This window comes from Magnolia sinica, chromosome 15, assembly GCF_029962835.1.
Source record: "Magnolia sinica isolate HGM2019 chromosome 15, MsV1, whole genome shotgun sequence".
Lineage (NCBI taxonomy): Eukaryota > Viridiplantae > Streptophyta > Magnoliopsida > Magnoliales > Magnoliaceae > Magnolia > Magnolia sinica.
The window spans coordinates 799,113-819,525 of NC_080587.1; the positions used below are offsets into that span (position 1 = coordinate 799,113).

Consider the following 20,413-nt stretch of genomic DNA (forward strand, 5'->3'; position numbering starts at 1 on the left):
GGTTATTTGACATCTAACCTGTTGATTATTTCATACAGGCTTGGATGAATGGAAAATAAAATATATAAGCTTGATCCAAAACTTTTGTAGACCCCAAGAAGTTTTTAATGCTGGGCGTTCATTTAACACTATGCTGTCTACTTAAGATTTGGACTAACCGCATTTTTAGTCTTATACCGTAAAATGATCCGGAAGAATTGGTGGACGGCATGGATGAAACACATACATCATTATGGGGCCCACAGAGCACGGTCCATTCATCAGGCGAGTCCCACTAAAAAACTCAAGTGGGCCACACAAGAGAGAAAATTTCGGAAACAAATTACTACCATTGAAACCTTCCTGCCCTCCACCTTGATGTTTATATGCTATCCAAACATTTTATAAGGTCATTACCAATAGGATGAAGTGAAAAAACCAAAAATATAATCTGATACAAAACTTTTTTGGCCATAAGAATGCTTCAACGTTGCTCATTGAATGCCCGCTAGTTCCTCTCATGTGGCCCATTTGAGACATGGGTACATGTATTTTTTGGTCTCACATTTTAAAATGAGCTCACAAAACAGATGGACGGGGTGGATTTCTAACAAACATCTTGGTGGGCCCCACCCAGCATCCTTGCGCAGGAGCCTCATGCGAAAGGCTTTCGCAGGAAATCCGCGTCCATATAAACGTATGTTTTATTTCGAAGGCCGATTTTCTTATCGTACGCTCCCCCTCCGATCATAAAACCTTCTCCTCTAAGCCTACGCACCCTTCTGGCTCTCTTGTCGCGGCTTCTTTTTAATTTTTTGAAAAAAAGCCCTCCTCCGCCCCTTCGTTTTACCCTACGCACCACCAGCTGCAGGTAATCTCTCCTTCTCTCCTGGCATTCTCAATAGCCCTTCTCTCTCTCCCTCTCAGCGAATTCAGCAGTGGTTTGTCTCCGTAAATTCTCTCTTCTTCTAGGCGATTTCTTCTCTTTTTCCATCTAGGGTTTTCTCCTCTCTTTTCCTTGTGTTGGCCATCTTTTCTTGAAATTTTTATTCGTGAATATGTACTTAGTTGCATGTGTATCTGTATTGGAAATAACCCTACACAACTAGTCTTCGCTGTACAAACGAGTTGTATCAGGTACATAGACAACCCAACACTTCAATCTGGACCGTTCATCTAGTCCAGACAACTGTTCAATAGGGATGGACGGTGTGGATATAAGGAATGTACATCACGGTGGGCCCCTCAGTCAGGGATCTGAAACCGCCCTAAGCCAAACCGCGCCCCTTCCGCCCTGACGCACAAGGAAAAAAAAAAGGCTCTTTTCGCTACAACCGTTAGTTTTCTTTTTTGGTGTGCTGATCAGATTTTGGGTGATCAGAAACATTCAAACTGATTCTTCGGCACAATATGTCAATCTGGACCGTTCATCTAGTCCTGTCAACTGTTAATTCGCTACTGTGCCAAAACCACACTAATCCAATGAGCCTGACCATCTGAGCAATGGCTCTTTTCACTACAGCCGTCATTTTTATTTTATTTTTTCCCCCTGATCAGGTTCTGGATTATTGGATCAAACATTCAAACTGATTCTTGAGCCAGCAACACGTCAATCTTGTCCGTTATTCTACTCCTGCCAGCCGTTCATTGTCCGTCAATCTTGTCTGTTATTGTACTCCCATCGATCAGATTAAACTGATTCTTGAAAGTGATAATTGTGTTCTCTGGGTTTGGATTCTCCAGTTTGATGATAGACCTTATTCAGGTATAAATAATCTCAACTGTCTAATTTGCAGCTCATCAATTGGGTGTTTAGAATCATCTGATCAGCGGGACAGAATGGACAGTCCAGATTTGGCCATTGGTCTGTCCACACATCCAATACAACATATTTGCCATAATATGCTATGAGGTAGTTGCATAGAAAAAACCCCTCTATGGTTTTTTATTGGAAACATAGACAGTCTGGTATATCATTCCGGACCTTCCAATCCAGCCAACCATTCATTGGCTACCATGCCCAAACCACACTAATCCATCTATCTGAATCATCTGAGTAATGGCTTCTTTTGTTTTAACCGTCAGTTTTCTGGTCCATTGATCATGCTTTAGGTTGATCAGATCAAACTGATTCTTGAAAGTGATAAATAGGCAAGTGTCGAGTCTCCCGGTTGAATTATCTAGTTCGATGATAGCCTTTTTTAGTAAGTAACGTAGACTGTCCAATTTGGTGGGACCCAATGGATGGTCCAGATTTGATGATTGTTCTGTCCACATGTCCAATAAAACTCATTGCTACCATAATATGCTGCAAGCTAGTTGCATAGAAAAAATCTCCATGTGGTTCTATTGGACAGAGTTAGTCCTGCACATCAATCTAGGCCTTCTAGTACAAATCAACTGTTCATTAGCTACCACGCTAGAACAACACTAATCCAACGATCCTAACATTATGAGTAATTACTCTTTTTGCTATAACTGTCAGTTTTCTGGCCCACTGATCAGATTTCAGGATGATCGGATCAAACTGATTCTTGACAGCGATAAGCAAGATAAGGGCGGGGGTCTTCCAATTGGATTCTCTAGTTTGATGTTAAAACTTTTTTCTGTATAAATAACCTGGACCGTCCAATTTGTGATCCATCAATTGGATGTTTAGGTCCTGAGGATCATCTGATCATTGTGATTATTGATTGGTGGGACCCAATGGATGGTCAAGATTCGATGATTGATCCGTCCACATGTTCAATACAGCTCAGTTGCACCACAATATGCTGCCAACTACTAGTATAGAAAAATCCTCTCATATGTTTTTCTAGGCTATGTTTTTTGCACTGTCTTTTGTCAAATTACATCTTGGATGTTCATGCTGTTGCCTATAGCATTTCCAATTAGATACTTTCATGCTTGTTATTTCTGCTGATGATGTGATGCTCCTGCTTTCATGTTTGATGTGAAGGATTTGTGAAAACACTGATGGCCAATCTTTCGGGTCTCAATACTTCCGCTGGTGCAAATCCAAATCCGAACAAGTCATTTGAGGTAATTATCTCTGCAGATTTTTCTTACTATAAGTCCTCTCGCTGTTCAATATATTTAGTGTAATGTGAAGTTATTTGATACTCTGGTAGAGTATGGCGCTTGATACACAAGCACTCAAAAACCGTATGCGGTACACGTGTGGGGTATATTAACTCAAACTAAAGCGACTAAATTGTGGAGCCCACTTTTGCTAAATAACATACCAAAATCATATTTGTTGTGCAATTCTAACCTTTGATTCGTGGACACTTGTTTGTTGAAATAGAACAGTTGGATATTTTTCATTTTAAACCGTTCAATAAACGTCCTCCATTCTAATATTCAGATAATTAAATAAGCAATTAAGCATAGTTTTTGGTTCATGATACATCTAAATTTGGACACATCAATTTGAATTACTTGTATGCCATATGCAATTTCTAAGTAATTTGTAAGTTCCTATGTATCATCAGTCACAATCTGCCAGAGTATCAAAGTTTCTCTGTTGTTTGGCTGTAATTTTTCTTACCATATCACATGTTTTCCACATACTCACCAGGCTACCTCATATCTTACTTTTAGACCGAGTTGGCTGCAGTTTAAGCTTTTGAGTTCCAAACGGGACTCGTGCAAGTCACTTGCCAGCGCACTCCCAGGCCACATGTGCCAATGTTGTGCATGTGGCCGAGGTCCAAGTTCATCATTAGGCAGGCCTCATTTGTGGATTCTGTCCAAAAGGTCAGACAGGTCTCTGCCCATATATGTTGCCTCTCTGTTAACTTCTATAACAGACTGCTTTATTGTATATGTGTGGACCACCTAATATTGTCCTGGGCGTATCTCATTGGGGGCTTGGATTTCACACATGTATGCCATGCTAGCATGTGTGGTCCCTTTAGCAGGGTTCCATGTTTTTTTTTTTTTTTTTGGTTAGTAGTGTTTACTTTCTTGCACAGTTATATGAATTATCTATTTTATTTTTGTTTCGTCATTTCTGTGGCTTTTCTCATGGACTGACATGCAAAGTAACTAAGCATTTCCTGACAAATGAGTCTTTGGAAACTGTTGAGTTCTGATTTATATATTTCTTTCTTGCAGGTGGTTCAGCCTCCTACTGATTCTGTTTCTAGCCTCAGTTTTAGTCCCAAAGGCAATTACCTTGTTGGTACTTCTTGGGACAATCAGGTTTGTTCTCATGTTTAATATAAAATGGGCTAAACTATGCGTGCATTTTCTCTACCCCTTAAATGACAGTGAATCATTGAGCATACCTGGTGGCATCTATGTAACTACGTAAGTTAAAATAGACTGCCTGACTTGTCAAGTTCCATTTCAGATGGAGGATGCTCAGAAATTCACTGTTTGGACCATCTTAACCTATTCTGTTGCCCGGTGAATTTGGATTGCTGTAGTTTTTCTTTTGAAGTGTCTATCTCATGGTTTGGATTCGTAGCGTGTGCCATATTTATGGTGCATGAGTCGGCACCACCAAAGAAATGGTCGAAAGCACAATAGTCTATTCTCTAGCCCACTTCAGTAATTGTATCTTTGTTGAGATGATTTTGTCAAACTAAATTCTTTCTTTCCTTCTCTTCCCTGTTTTTTTTCGGCTCTATAAAGCTAAGACATCACTTTGTTATTATAAAAAAATGACAGGTTAGATGTTGGGAGGTACTCCGGACAGGAAGCAGCATGCCAAAGGCATCAATATCGCATGACCAACCTGTATGAATCCAGTTAACACTTTGAATGACAATTAAGATTTCATCTCTAAACCGCCATTTTCTTCCATTGATGCTAAATGGATGATGTTTTGATAAATGGGGATATTTTCTTAGGTTCTGTGCTCAGCTTGGAAGGACGATGGAGCAACAGTATTCTCAGGAGGGTGTGATAAGCAGGTCAAAATGTGGCCTTTGATGTCTGGTGGCCAACCCATGACAGTGGCCATGCATGATGCACCTGTTAAAGAGATTGCTTGGATTCCAGAAATGAATCTCCTTGCTACAGGAAGCTGGGACAAGACTTTGAGGTTTGCATAGCTTGATCAGTGTGATTTTAGATATATGCTTCATTCACAACTGGACCTACAATTTTGATGGTCTACATAGCTGCACATCAGTGCCACATGTGTGGAGTATGAGCCACCACCATTTTAAAAGGGTGCTAAACTATCATAACCTTAACTTTTATAAGTTTTAAACCGCGAATATCTCATTGCATAAGCTGCATATGCTGTACATTATGTAGCATATAGCTTACTCTACACCTGAAATAGCGTATGCTTACTGGGTTTTGTGCTATTTTTATGTGCTATGCGGTGGGAAGGTCACGCTCAATGTTTTAAATATCATTATCGCGTAATGTATCACACCCTTGAGATTTGGATACATATCGGTTATCGCATAGGATATATTGGTTGTATCGTGTAATGTATTGCTGTTGTTGGGAAACATGGGAACATTGGGAAATTGGTTGAATTTTTCAATGAAACTTCAGGGATTGTTGAAAAAGACATCAATACACACTTTGAAATCAAAACATTATCAAAAAAAAAAAAAATGCACATAATGGGAGTTTCCTTTATATGGGGTCCTAATATATGCGTTTCCCAACTGAACTGATGCAAATATATTCAAAGTCTATTCGTATAATTTATAAACGTAAGAAATGTATGGAAACACAAGCAATACGTTCAAAAGCAAAAGAAAAATCGCTAGATCATGTTACATACATGTTTAATTTTGTGTTTGGATACAAAGATTGCAACTGATTTGCAAGAAATTGAGAAATTTTGATTTTTCTCAGTTTTCCGCAGCTTGACCCATCTCCCCTATATCTCGAAATCGAAGTTCAAAATTCATGATTTTTCATGGAAAATATGAATAATCATAAATTTGTAACCATTTGACACTGGTTTAATGTGATTTACAACAAAAACATAGATCGAAAATCGAAAATGATCACTAGATCAAATAGGTGAGATATATCGGTACTACCTGTGTGTTTCGTATCGCACAAGTGGGATACAAGATATATCGTGGGATATATCGGCTGATATCGTTGATATTTAAAACACTGGTCACGCTACATGCTGTGCAGTGTATACTGGGTAGGGGAGGGTCACTTCTGCTGGGTTGTCTGTAGTTGTTGTTCTCCTTCTTTAATTTTGTCAATTTCGAAAAATAAATAAATGTCAAAACTGTAAGGGCAAATTTTTATTTTTTTTCTGAAGATATTGTACTTGACCCTGATCAAAGAATACAACTACATGGAATTTACTTGGCATGAGAAATGCAAATCAATGATAACTAGCAAACTATGATAAATGGAAATTTCCTGTTCTTTAGGATTTTGCATAGTAAAATTTTCCAAGCATTGATTTCTTGTACTAAAAGATTCTGCAGTCGAAAATTTTCCTTATAATGATAGCTTTATGCATGTGTTTCTTTCCTTTTCAAATTGAATGCTTATATGGATTATGGATTTATCATTTACACAGTTAACACAAAAATTCTATTTCTCTTAAAGAACTGATCACCTTCAGGCAAGGTACCACAGCTTACCATCTTTTCCGCCAACATGTCATACAAAAGGTAGGCTCTGTTAAGATACCGGAACAAAATCATGCTAGTTTGCTTATCAGTTGGGCTAGACTGTTGGAATAAATGGACATCTGACCGTCAGATTCAACATACAAGTTGTAACAGCTCCAGATTTCGGCCTTTGTAGACAACACGAAAAACCGAATTCCAGGGTAATAATATGATTTTTTTAGAGTATAAATACTCCACATATTCTTTACAATATTATAAATTCATGTTTTTATGGTAATCGTGGCATAAATGACAGAAAAGTTTAAATCTCATTCCATTACATAACTACTCTATGTTCCATTCATCATCATTACATCAATATATTGCATGTTCGATTCTTCTATGGGACTTATTACAATTCGAAAATTTTAAAGAACTACTATTAAGAAAGCAAAATAAATAAAAGAAGAATAATCTTATCCAAGTCATCTTGGCTTCATCATTTGTCATCCGTCGTCATGGGCCATAATAATTTTTGCCTTGAAGCTCTGGCTCATTCTTTGGATCGTCACCTACAGAGTCTACGATTGTTTTTCCAATAAGAGGAATGAGTTGCCTAGTTTCAACTGATTGAGGCATCTCTCAAGATTATTACATTAATAGCATAATCATTACAAATAACTTGAAGACACAACATTCATAAGCAATCTTGATTAATACAATGCATGATATGCATGCTCCAATGAAGGGTCCCTGACTAAATAAGACGGTGAAGCGGGAATCCCCAATTACAACTTCACACGCACTTAATATTCACTAGTCACCAGAGTTTACCGAGTTACACGTGAAGCAGGAGTCCCTAATTACGACTCCACACGCTCTAAATACCCATCTACGAAAGCGAAAGTCCCCAATTACGACTTTCATTAGATAGTGTACACCTGGAAGCGGGAATCCCCAATTACAACTTCCATTGTAACACCCATAGTGGATGACCCAACTCCTGGATCCCAGTGAATGCATGAGATTAAGCAAAACCATTAATTAATCCGGTTTAGCATCCAGCCGGTTTAACAATGCCCACACCCACCAAGTCACCACCTCACTCCATTTCACAGTCCACCACACCTTAGAATAGTCGTTACCCTTTCTCGATGGCCAATCGCAGAGGGATGTGCATACCTTAGCCGTGATGCTACACATGACTCTAATTCAACCATTGGATCTTCCATGATTCATAATAATCCATACACATGGATATTCCATATCAATTTCACATTGTAAACCACATGAGCTTCTATAACTCCATAACATATTTCCGAAACACATGGGATGAGGGGTTTCCTTGTGACATGTCATTTATAATACATTAGTTCGTCATCACAACATCACATGAGCGTGCCATGTCCACCATCATAACATATTCATTGTGAAACGTTCATAGTTTCTACATAGTTCCATCATATATATGATTTCATCTACAATTCCATGTTCGAGCGTATAGGTTTAGATTGATGTCCTATGGTGTTGGATATCATGGGAACGTGTAGAGCAGCGAGTTAACCCGTTGCGATGAGCTAACCCGCTGAGTCTACATGGTGAATCCACTAGGTTAGTCCATATGGACCCTATATGATGTAGATTGGGTTGGCCTATTCGTTGTGATGTTTGTGAATGGTTTGATGATGTTTAATATGAGGTATATGTGATCATAGGTTGCTGGACTTTTTAATAAACATGAGAATGATGTACGTTTGGACGCTTGAATGTGGAACTGTAGATGAAATCATGTATATGATGAAACTATGTAGAAACTATGGATGTTTCATGATGAATATGTTATGATGGTGGACATGGCATGCCCATGTGATGTTGTGATGACGGACTTATGTATTATGAATGCTATGTCACAAGGAAACCCCTCATCCCATGCGGTTTACGATGTGGAATTGATATACAATATCTATGTATATGGATTATTGTGAATCATGGAGGATCCAATGGTTGGATTGTTTACTTATGGTGAATCCATGTGTGGATGATGGTGAATTAGAGCCATGTGTAGCATCACATCTAGGGTATGCACATCCCTCCACGATTGGCCATCAGAAAAGGGTAACGACTATTCTAGGGTGTGTTGGACCGTGGAATGAGGTGAGGTAGTGACTTTGTGAGTGTGGGCATTTTTAAACCGGCTGGATGCCAAACCAAATTAATTAAAGGTTTGGCTTAATCTCATGCATTCACTGGGATCCTGGAATTGGGTCAACCCCTCTTGGTGTTACAATGGAAGTCGTAATTGGAGATTTCCGCTTCCAGTTGTACACTATCTGATGGAAGTCGTAATTGAGGACTCTCACTTCACATGTAGCTCGGTAAACTCTGGTTACTAGTGGCTATTAAATGCATGTGAAGTCGTAATTGGAGATTCCCGCTTAACCGTCTTATTTATTCAGGGATCCTTCATTAGAACATGCATTGTATTAATCAATATTTCTTATGGATGTTTTGTCTTGAAATTATGTGTAATGATCATGCTATTATTTTGATAATCTTGGGGAGATGCTCTCACTGAGTTGAAGCTAGGCAACTCATTCATCTTCTTGTAAAAATAACGCCAGACTATGCAGGTGATAATTCAATTAGTGAGTTAGAGTTTCAAGGTGAGAATTATGATGATCCGTGATGAATGATGAAGCCAAGATGGCTTGGACAAGATTCTTCTTGTTTTATTTATTTTGTTTTCTTAGTAGTTCCTTAAAAAATTGAAATTTTAATATCCCATGGAAGGACTGAGCATGTAATATATTGATGAATAGAACTTAGAGTAGTTATGTAATGAAATGAGATTTAAATTTTCCCGTCATTTATGCCGCGATTGCTATAAAAACATGAATTTATAAGATTGTAAAGAATATGCGGACTATTTATACTCTGACATATTCATATTATTACCTTGGAATTCGGTTTTTTTTTTTTTGTCCATCAGGGCCAAAATCACAGGTTGTTACACAGGTGTTGCTCACATAGTGAGCTGATCCCTTCGATTTTCGGGAACGGTGAAGTTGGGGCCTATCTTTTATTTGGTATCGATTTTCTACACAAGTGGCATGTTGGCAGGAAGGATGCTATGGTACTGCAAGTTGTGGTACCGTTTCCCGTAGATGATCATTCTTTTTCCTCTATCTTGTCCGCTCCATATATTTTTGTTCTTTTCTTTATTCCTCATCAATAAAGATAATTATTTCATAATGCATTTACATGTGCTATACAGTAGGGAAAGGTAAGTTGCCCAAGTAATAAGATCACATGCTTTGTTCTTCTTTTTCTAGAGCTTTGATTTACTTATCTTTGCATGATCGTATCTAATCATTTTGCTACCCTTGACAGGTATTGGGATACTAGACAGCAAAATCCAGTGCACACCCAACAACTCCCAGACCGCTGCTATGCACTAACAGTTCGACATCCGCTGATGGTTGTCGGCACTGCAGATCGGAATTTGATAGTTTTTAACTTACAGAATCCTCAGGTGATTTTATTATTTAGTAAATGATGAAATAATTGTTTAAAAGTGGCTTTAGTTGTAATACTGATCAGAGCCTTAAAAGAACTATAGTGCAACCAGAACCTTAGGTTCAGATTCAAATGTATGTTTTTTCCTAGTTTGGTTCTTCCATCCCAAGCCTAGGACTATAACTAAATTGGAAATGAAGAAAGTCCAGATTGATGTCTTCAATGGCTCCCGAAAAAAGGATGAAGATATGACAAGGATTGATTTGGGAGCACATGGTAGAGATCAATGTCAACACATGCCTCCCAAGTAACAGATGCTAAACAGGAGTATTCTTCAAAGAAGAGAGAGAAAAAGAAAACTTATTCAACCTTTCACTAATTGGAGTTGCACGTCTATTGTTAGGAATATAGCGTAGATAGAATGAAAAGAACCCTAAAGCTATTTAAAGTGTGTAAATTGCCCCTACTTAAATACCCTCACTAGTAATCGTCAAGGGTCTTTTAAGGCTTTTGACTTTATTTGGAAACATAAAACAAAAGAAGATTAAGAAATGACTACTTTTTCGACATGTATGACCATATGGAGCCCAATGTTGGGTTTTGCTTGCATCATGCTAGCCTCTTCCAGGAGGTTTCTTAAATCAGGTGTGTGTTTATTTATTCTTTTGTGGATGGGGTGAACAACGGTGCCTGTTATTTTCACTTGCAGCTTTCTTTCTTCTTTCTTTTATTCTTTCGTCCTTCAAATATAGGCCCCAATGCTTTAGGGTGCGCTTGGTTGCACCAAATATCATGAAATTTTATCACTGTTGAAGTGAATTTTTATGTTTAGAAGAAGCAAGAGTAGTCAAACTTCAAAGTGGATGCATTTCGTTTCTGTTTAAGTGATTTTTTAATGTCTGTAACTAAGATTTGCTTGATACAATGATGCTTCACAAGAGAAAATGTTAAGTGGATGCATTTTATCTATGTTTAAGTGAATTTTATGTTCAGAACTATGATTTGCTTGATACAATGATGCTCCAAAAGGGGAAAATGTTACTGGTTGACCTTTAAGGTGAATAATTGACAGCTAACATTTGCTTCGTACAATGATGGTCCACAAGAGAAAAAGGTTGAGTGGATGCATTTTGTCACTTTTTAGTGATTTTTCTTGTTGGAACGAAGATTTGCTTAATTCAATGATGGTCCACAAGAGAAAAAGGCTAACAGTTGGACCTTTGCATTGGTTAGTTGGCAGATTCTGTTACGTGGTAGCCTTAGGTGCTGTTAGGTTGCATACCAAACAGAGATTTTGCTCATTACCAAAGGTTCTTGCAGTCCTTATTTCTGCTTATTGAATAGTTTTGGTTGTTATTATGTCAATGTAAATTGGCCCTTTGCCTGAGTTCAAATTGATGGATTCTGTACTTTCACATGTTATCTGTTGTATACTTGTATTTTCCTTGAATTACTAATTCATAAGCCAAAGTATACTGCTGTTTTAGTTATTTGGTACTGGATAGTTCCCTAATAATCTTTCATTTGCTTGAAATGCTACCAGACCGAGTTTAAGAGAATAATTTCACCTCTCAAGTACCAGACAAGATGTGTCACTGCATTTCCTGATCAACAAGGATTCTTGGTAAAATTTTGCATTTCATATGGTTTAATTCATGTTTTTTGTTCTACTTAAACTTGAGCGTACGTTTTTGTATCTTACTATATTTTTATTTGCTATCTAGCTGCAATGGCAGTGTAGTCCCGCTTCACTTCTTGGGAACTTGGCAGTTAAATGTTCTCAAATAGTGCGTTTGCAGCAATGTTTTTAAACAGTATGTACAGATTCATTTTAGACAGATGCCAGTTTGTTCTGAAATTTAACTGCTCTTGGTCTCTGTGTTTTCAATAGTTCAGAGTTATTAAAATGCTGAGCAAAGATGTGTTTACTAGTGAAGGTACAAAATAAAGCATCATTATCATCATCTAAGCCTTACCCCAACTAATTGATGATCCAAATAAGAGAGACACTCCAGTGCTCTCAGTGCACTATCAGTTATAGTGCTCCCAGTTGCATCAGTTAACTTGGACACCCCAATCAATCGATCTGAAATGTCCATATAAGTCTAGAACACATTTCACAGGCCACCCTACAAAAATCGCACTGATGGGATGATCCAATCCATCCTTGATTTGACCTTATTTTCTATAGCCTTCCTTTGTCCAAGCCATGGACAGGATAGGATGGCTGCGTTTGCCTCATAAAAGTTATTCGTTAGAATTGTAACCAATTCATGATGGTCCTAATAAACAAATGGATCAAATTGTAGATTGGACCTATTTTTGTGCGAACAATATGTCCATATCAAAGGACATTGACCAAATGGTTATTATTTGTCAGCAGATCGGTGTGAAGTTTGCATGATAGCCCATGAAATGTTTGTTGGACCTAATGAACAACCTAGATTAATGGATTAGACTAGCTAACTGTCCCAATGCAACTAAGAGCAATGTTTTCAATATCGACGATATCGGCCGATTTATCCCACGACATATTTTACATCCCACTTGTGTGATACAAAACGCACTTGTAGTGCCAATATATCCCCACCTGTTTGAACCAGTAGAGCTGGGCACGGGACGACTCGACTCGCCTGATTCTACTCGTCCGACTCGTTTAGATCCAACTCAACCCGAACCGAATGGGTGAATCAGTCCGAACCGAGTAGGCTTCGCCCAATCCAAACTCAAATCGAGTTGAGTCCGAATTACCTAGTAACTCAACCCGACTCGATCCGGTTAGACTCGACTCGGATTTGTGTGTGTGTGTGTTTGTGTGTGTGTGTGTGTGTGTATAACCCTAGTTTCTAAGTACCTCTAACCCTACCTGACACACCCGACCTCGATCTGAACCCAAACTCTCCCTCCCGGTGCAAAAGAAAATAAAGAAGTCAATGTCCCAGATTTGAGGCTCACTATAAGAATAACCATTCAATCTCACACAGGAACTATGCACAACCCTCTCATGCTTTCAGAGGATTTGATTTATATTGACTGTATGGCATCGGCTTTTTGCAAACAAACACCCTTTAGTTTTTGTTCGTATCTTTTCATTGTTGATTGCATTTTTCAAGTCTTTGATGTTTCTTTTTTGTTTATTCTGTATGATGGATCTCATTTTATTTGCCTTCTAAAAGAGAGGATCTCTCTTACGCATGATCTTTATGAAGAATTCTAAATCTGTTCTGTTTTTTCCAGGTGGGGTCTATAGAGGGTAGAGTTGGCGTACACCATTTGGATGATGCCCAACAAAGTAAAAACTTCACTTTTAAGTGCCACAGGGAAGGGAATGAGATATACTCAGTCAACTCACTGAACTTCCATCCTGTAAGTTCCTTTGCTGCATCATATTTCCTTTTAATTATAATGCAACATTTTTGTCCTTGTCTGTTCCTAATGGCAACAAATTTATTTTCTGTTGTTTTTTTTTTTAGAGTGAGCATAATGTTTCTAATTGGTGAATGGGTTTTTCCACTTGTATTGCTTTTGTTTCTATCGTTGCGGAGAAGTAAATGATTAGGTTAAAACAATTTAGCCTCTATCAGAATGCCACCCATTAAAAGGAATTTGGATCAATTTTACATGGGCAACATCAGCCCTTCTTTCTTGCATTTTGCAGTGTGGAGTAAAGCTTTTCCAAAATTACTTCTTTGCCTGGAAGCTAAACAGAAAATGATCAGAAAAGCACTTTTCCTCTGCAAAATAATAAAATAACTGCTGAGCTGGCTCTTTGTCAGAGAATGTCCGCAAGTAAAGGGATCCAAATCCATTTTGATGTGGTGCAATGCAAATGGCCCTTAGCAACTTCCATGTTTTTACATTTTATACACTGCTTCATTTTCTTGGCGGATATTTTTCATTCTCCTTTTAATTTACTTGGTTAATTTTTCTGACATCAGTAAGACCACCATACTTTAATTTGAATTGCATTTTCTTGTCTTCTCTCACTTCTTGCAACCTTTATTTTGCATGATTATTATTTAGACATAATCATGCAAAAGTCCAACACAAGACATGTTAAGATTTTCCCTTTAAAAACTGCTGTATGCACTAGCATTTATAAAGTTATAACAGAAGCGATACTGTTGATTCTGGAGCATGCTTAAGTGTGCAGAAAGTATAGTTCTCATACGTCCAGAGGGATACATGTTATTTCTAGAAACATTTTTGGCTACTTTAGTGAAACATTTTTGGAATTTTATGCATGTCATGAAAAGTTTTATATAGCCGAAAACCTTACTGCTTATACTGTTGACGACAACAAAATATTTATTGTAGCACCCACCCCTTCATTGATGTGTTTTCTCATAGCTCTGTCATTCCTGAACTGATTCCTTGTTTTCTTGATTTATGCTTTTTTCTTTGACATTCTCAAGCATTAATATTTTGGTCTGGTTGAGATATAGATGGCTCTTTCTGTATCTTAAATGTTCTTTCGGCAATGGCACAGGGGGGGTACCTGGGTTGTGGGCCCTTTGGAAGGGAAGAAATTGTAGGTGCTTTAGGGACATTCTGGGTGATCCCGAGGGTTTTTTTTGTTCCGCTCGGATCTTTTGTTGTTGAGTGGATGGTGTTTTGTTCTTAGTGTGTAGCTAGTGGGTGGGGTAGCTTTTCTTTTCTTCTCAGGGTGGCTTTTCTTGTTTTTTTGGTTTTTTCTCTTTTCTTCTGTATTCTTTCTGCTTTGCCGTTTCTTTTAATAAATTGTCATCCTTAAAAAAAATCTGGCTCTCCTGTATAAATGTATTTATTCCATGCCTATTTATTTCAGTCTCACCCCCGTACCCAAATTGTGAACATAAATATTACATGTAGACTTTTTCTTGATCAATAGAAAACCTGAAATTGCCTTGAGTTCTTGAACGTTGTTTAAGATCCATATAGAAGATTTGAACTTGGTTTGACAAGTCTTGAGAGATGAGCATACCTTAGTGAACTCATTGAGAAGGTTGGATGGTAGACCCTGATGGCATTTCTGCTTGCATTGATGTTAGTGCTTTGGTTATGAGCTTACTGGCCATGCATCTGCCCAAAGCCATATTGTAGCAAAAGTTGACAATGCTTGAAGAATTTGGAGGATCCTCTCTTATTTCCTTTCTGTTTTTTCATTATTTTCATTCATTAGGGGTCATTTGGCTTCTGGAAATCCAGCCCCTAGGAAATACATTCCACTAGTGAGGGACTGAATTTGTGTTTGGGTCCTGGAAAAGGCTGAGAAATGCATTCCCATGGGAATCCAATTCCCAAAATTTCCCCCTTTTATGATTTCCATTTTTAAGATAGGTTGCAAAAATTTGGGAAATGGATTCAGATTCAACTAGAGTTTTTCTTTTAAAAGAATAAAAAGACCTATCCGCTTCTAATTACCCTCTCTTAGTATCCAAAGTTCCAAACACAAAAACTGGATTCAGAATAGCTTTCCCAATTCTCGAACACCATACACAATGTCATTCACTGGGAATCCGTTTCTGGAAACAGGTTGACCACCATTCTAAGATATGAAGGAGCCAATGAGCTCTTATTGGATTTATCTTATTAGGTGCTGTCTTTCAGTGATTTTCTATGTTTAGGCTATATAGGAGTTAAAGGTAAATACAACGATCTGGTTAATCATTGTCTGGGAAGCAAAGAATTAGTTACGAAGGCATTCCCCTGAATTGTACTTGCTGCCGCTTCATCTCTTTAGGATGTTGCTTTACATGAACTTAAGCCTCTGACCATGTTTAGGGGTTTTTTTGCAGGTACATCATACATTTGCTACAGCGGGATCTGATGGTGCTTTCAATTTTTGGGACAAAGACAGTAAACAAAGACTTAAGGTCCGCTGCCTGCTGTACATGCATTTTTAGAACTTCTCTTATGCAACCATTCTGTCCTTTAATTGTTAACTCAGTTCCGTTTGATGTGGGTGATAATTTTCTTGAACACTCCCTCCCTCCCTCCCTAGTGTGTGCGTGTGCGCGCGCATGTTTTTCTCACCCAAATTTAGTATTTCACTGCTGGTCTATTTTCGGTCTTCTGATTTTCTATAAAATACACATACCCCAGGGCCTTTTAAAGACTAAAAAGAAGGGATTGTGACTTTTGGTTCCAGTTTTAAACCTTTTTTATCTTTTGAATTTTGCATAAGATACAATAACCTGAGGACCTTTTAGACACCAAAGAAGAAAAAGTGTTGCGACTTGCAAATAAATGCAAAAAGGAAAAAACTGCTAACATATTCATGAGGTTTTATTAGGTTTTAAACCTATTAGGTTTTGTTAATGTTGTTTTTAGAGTGGTTTTCAAGCTCATCTTTTTGTTGGTAGTAAGTCTTTCAACTTCTTAATGTGGGTATTGAAGAGTAATCATATCCTACTTGAGGCTAATGAGCTAGCTGAAGTGAGGAATCTCTGCCCCTTTGCTTTCAATAAATTTGTTTTTGTCTTTCTTTCTTTTCTTGAAAGGTGCTTCCAATATATTTGTTGTCATGAAGATTTCTGAAGCTTAACCATCTTTTTTCCCTGTTGGTGCTGACAATTAAACCAACTTTTGCTAATACAGAATATCCTATGGGTATTGAAGTTAATCTGTCACTTGGGAGGGGTTTCCCTACTGTGGAGCGGACTAACTAGTTTGTTTCTCAACTGACAAGCCACTATGACAATCTTTTTGGTTTTGTTTGAAGATGTCATTAGTATTGAATACATCTTAATTCAATAGCAACCTTTAATGGAAGTCTTACCGTATCTTTGTTATTTCTTGGGCACTCTTAGTGGCCTAGGCTTTACAGATGTGTCTAGACTTGGTAGACATTGTGTCTGCTCTTATGTTGATGGATCAAAGACTAGATATAAACATGTGATTGATGGAACAGGCTCCTACTAGGGTGATGACTTTCAATTTTAGTGAAAGTGAACTGTGAATTTCCATGTTTATCTACTGACATCCTGTGTTTGTTGTCAGTTTCTATGAAAAAAATATTTCTGGCTAATACAAGCTCTTGTTATGTTTTCAGGCTATGTCTCGATGCAGTCAACCTATCCCTTGCAGCGCTTTTAACAATGATGGTTCCATTTTTGCATATGCGGTAATGTTTTCATTCTCCTCTCATAGCCTCAGCCATGAATCTTTTGAACTACGAATATGAGATTAAGGGAGTCAATGGAATGGTTCCAGCCAGCCTACCTGCCGGTTCTTCGGGTCTGGCCTATCAGGCACCAGGCTTGGGCCTAGGAGGGTCTAGAAGTTCAGCCATCAATTCTTCTTTAAATTGACATTTAAGGAGCCTAGCTGGGCCTCCTGCTGATATGATAGATTTGAATGTGGATGGATTATGTTATCCCTGGCCTGAGGTTATGCAGTCCCTTCTCTGAGTTTCTGAAACTGGGGACTATGTTTAAATGATCCTAACAGTTAATTTCACAGGCTCATGGATGAGGTTGCTGCTGAAACCTTATAGATTAGTAGATCCTAGCCATCCATCACCTTGGTTCTCTCCTTAGAATGGGGACCTTTTTTCGTATTTCTTTATTAACCATCTATTTGCTGACCACTACGTGGCATAGAAGATCAGCACTCAGGATGGTTTTTCTCATTGTGTTTGATGTGGGATAATACTCTTTTCTTTTTACTCTCAGAAATCGTCTTGCCTTCACCTATTAAAAATTAAAATAATAATAATAATAATAATAAAGATGTTTGATATTGATGCGAGTTATTCAATGGAATTATGCAGGTGTGCTATGACTGGAGCAAGGGTGCAGAAAATCACAATCCAGCTGCTGCAAAGACTTCCATTTTCCTCCACACGCCACAGGTCTGTTTATGGAGCTTTGTTAAGCCTACACACATCTATAAGCCAACTCATGTACAGACCACCCACATGTGCCTTCATGGCCTCTGAACCAACTCCATCCACTAGTCATGTGAGCCATAGTTTATGATACAAATGTATGGCTAGAAAAAAATTGACTGAAGTTTTCTAATGTGTCCACCTGTTTCTAACATCACAGCCAACATGACGAGTGGACCATATAATTTTTGTCTTACAGTCTTAGAAAATCTACATGATCTGAGCCACCTGATGAACGCCATGGAAATTGCTCCAATCTACCACATGGGCACACATGGTGGCATGTAGATAGGATGCCTAGTACACTCATGCAGGCTTTGCAAAGCTCCTGGTCATCTATAAGTTTCTGATCAACACCATGTCTTTCCAGGAGTTCCTAGATCCCAACATTTGAAAGTGGAAAAACAAATGATACGGGTAATAGTCAGATGGAAATTTGTGAAAGTAACAGCCACCGTTTGAGCCATTACTGTCACCGCAATGGCTAGTGAAAGAATGTGACAACACTATAGTGCGGCTAAAAGTACTCTTTTTTCTGTGTTTTTTTTGGTAACCATGATAATTTTGTTGCAAAAAGACCACAGGCCTAAAGAATACAACCAGAGAACATGAGAAAAGAAAACAGAAGATGCTAAAAACAACCAAGTAGTACAAATCTGCCCAGCTATCGCTCAGCTGATCTGCCACAATAGCCTTAGCTGCAATAGCCCATTCCTTGACCAAATCTTTCGCCATGAGAACAATCTCCCCTGAAGTTTTCTTCCGATTCCTGAAACAAACATAGGTTCTTTCACTCCAGCCACAAGGTCCAATTCCCTGCCAACAAGAATAGGCGCCAAATCTTCTTTCCTGTTTATAGACTGAAAGTCTTTAACCTTATTTTATAGATTGTTATTTAGAGTTTATCATGAAGAGTGTTTTAGAGTTTCTGATGCATTCAATATCCATTTGATATGCGAGCAGGAAAGAATAGGCACCAAATCTTCTTTCCTGTTTATAGACTGAAAGTCTTGAACCTTATTTTATAGATTGTTATTTAGAGTTTATCATGAAGACTGCTTTAGAGTTTCTGATGTATTCAATATCCATTTGATATGTGAGCAGGACTCCGAAGTCAAAGGGAAGCCGAGACTGGGAACCACTGGTAGAAAGTGAAGTTGCATCGAAAGGAAGCGCTGGTGCCTTTGTAAATGGCTTTCTTTTTCTTTTTTTCTTTTATACTTCTGAAGAAATAGGAGTTCTGTATGTTGTTTCCCTTTCTTGTTTTGGTTTTTTTTTTTTTGGGTCTGGGATTTTGGTAAATCCCTGTTGTCAGGATATGATTGCAGGTGGGGTGTGGATTATGCAGCTGGACTGTAGAGCTGGATGCTTTCTGGGGTTAAGGTAGCTAGGAATTCATTTGAGCTCTTTTGCTTATTCAGGGCTGTTGAGTCTGAGAAGTGGGGTTTTATAGTGTTGCTGAAAATTCATTTGCTCTGATGTTGTTTCTGAGATCCATCTACAGGTTCAAGCAGTATTTTGTTATGTGCCTCATTACTTGGTTGATTCAGGCATGCATGCATATGCAGTCAGAAATGATTCAGTGATCCTGAGCTTTTATCTTAAACCCACCTTGAATGGACCATGCTTAAGAATCTCATGAATCCAAACATCCTTCTCATCCAGCAAAAATGTGTGTTTTCCCTTCATTTGGCCTGGATGAAGGCTCCGGACAAAACTAACGTGATTTCGCAGATTAGGTGGGCCCCAGTGGAAATCATGGGTGGGCATCCCCTCCTACCTCGTTCCCTCTGCTGCGATGCACCTGAGTTTCGGATCAAGCTGAATTTTGGGTCAAGGGGTTGTTGAGGTGACGCATCTGATGAAAGTGTTGGATGTGATATATAAATCAACTGGGCCCCACATCTCTACGGCGCCTCTTTCTTTGATCACAGCTCATTGATTAGAACAGGAAGGGGTCTGATAGTAAATTGTAAAAGGAAAAAAGAAAATCAGAAAAATAATAGCAGTTTCGGAGACCGTTCACATTCACATTCACATCGCATGTATCATCAGTATGTCATAAGTTACATCCAATCCGTTGAAAAGGTTGGCTATGTCTTGATGTCAAGGTGGGCCAACCTTTTTAACGGCTAGGATGTCATATACATGTAACACATTGGCCATATGTGCAAGGTGGGCCAACCTTTTTAATGGCTAGGATGTCATATACATGTAACACATCGGCCGTATGTGCAAGGTGGACGGTATCTTTACATTGAGTTGTACCTGATCATGGAGAGTGCTCTAGTGGTGGCAGGACCACTGTTACAGCGAACATCCAACCCGTCCATCAGATGCGTTACCCAAAAATACTCATCAAGCTGATATTTATGATTTCCCTTCATGCAAGTATGTGAACGTTATGACTAGGTTGGATGACAAATAAACATCACTGTGGGCCCTGGAAAGTTTTTAATGGTGCATGTTGAATAACTACTGTTTTGTGTGG

The 20,413-nt window shown here is 38.4% G+C and overlaps 1 protein-coding gene across 1 annotated transcript; it reads left to right on the forward strand.

The window, feature by feature from the left end:
- Positions 1-693: 693 nt before the first annotated feature.
- Positions 694-19,455, forward strand: LOC131227083 (protein RAE1-like). The gene is made up of 12 exons (XM_058222787.1): positions 694-850; positions 2,939-3,021; positions 4,099-4,185; positions 4,657-4,725; positions 4,839-5,032; positions 9,927-10,068; positions 11,596-11,676; positions 13,290-13,418; positions 15,830-15,907; positions 17,086-17,157; positions 17,806-17,886; positions 19,027-19,455. Exons 2-12 carry the CDS (start codon positions 2,956-2,958, stop codon positions 19,075-19,077), a joined length of 1,050 nt encoding a protein of 349 aa, XP_058078770.1. The 5' UTR covers positions 694-850; positions 2,939-2,955; the 3' UTR covers positions 19,078-19,455.
- Positions 19,456-20,413: the final 958 nt, after the last annotated feature.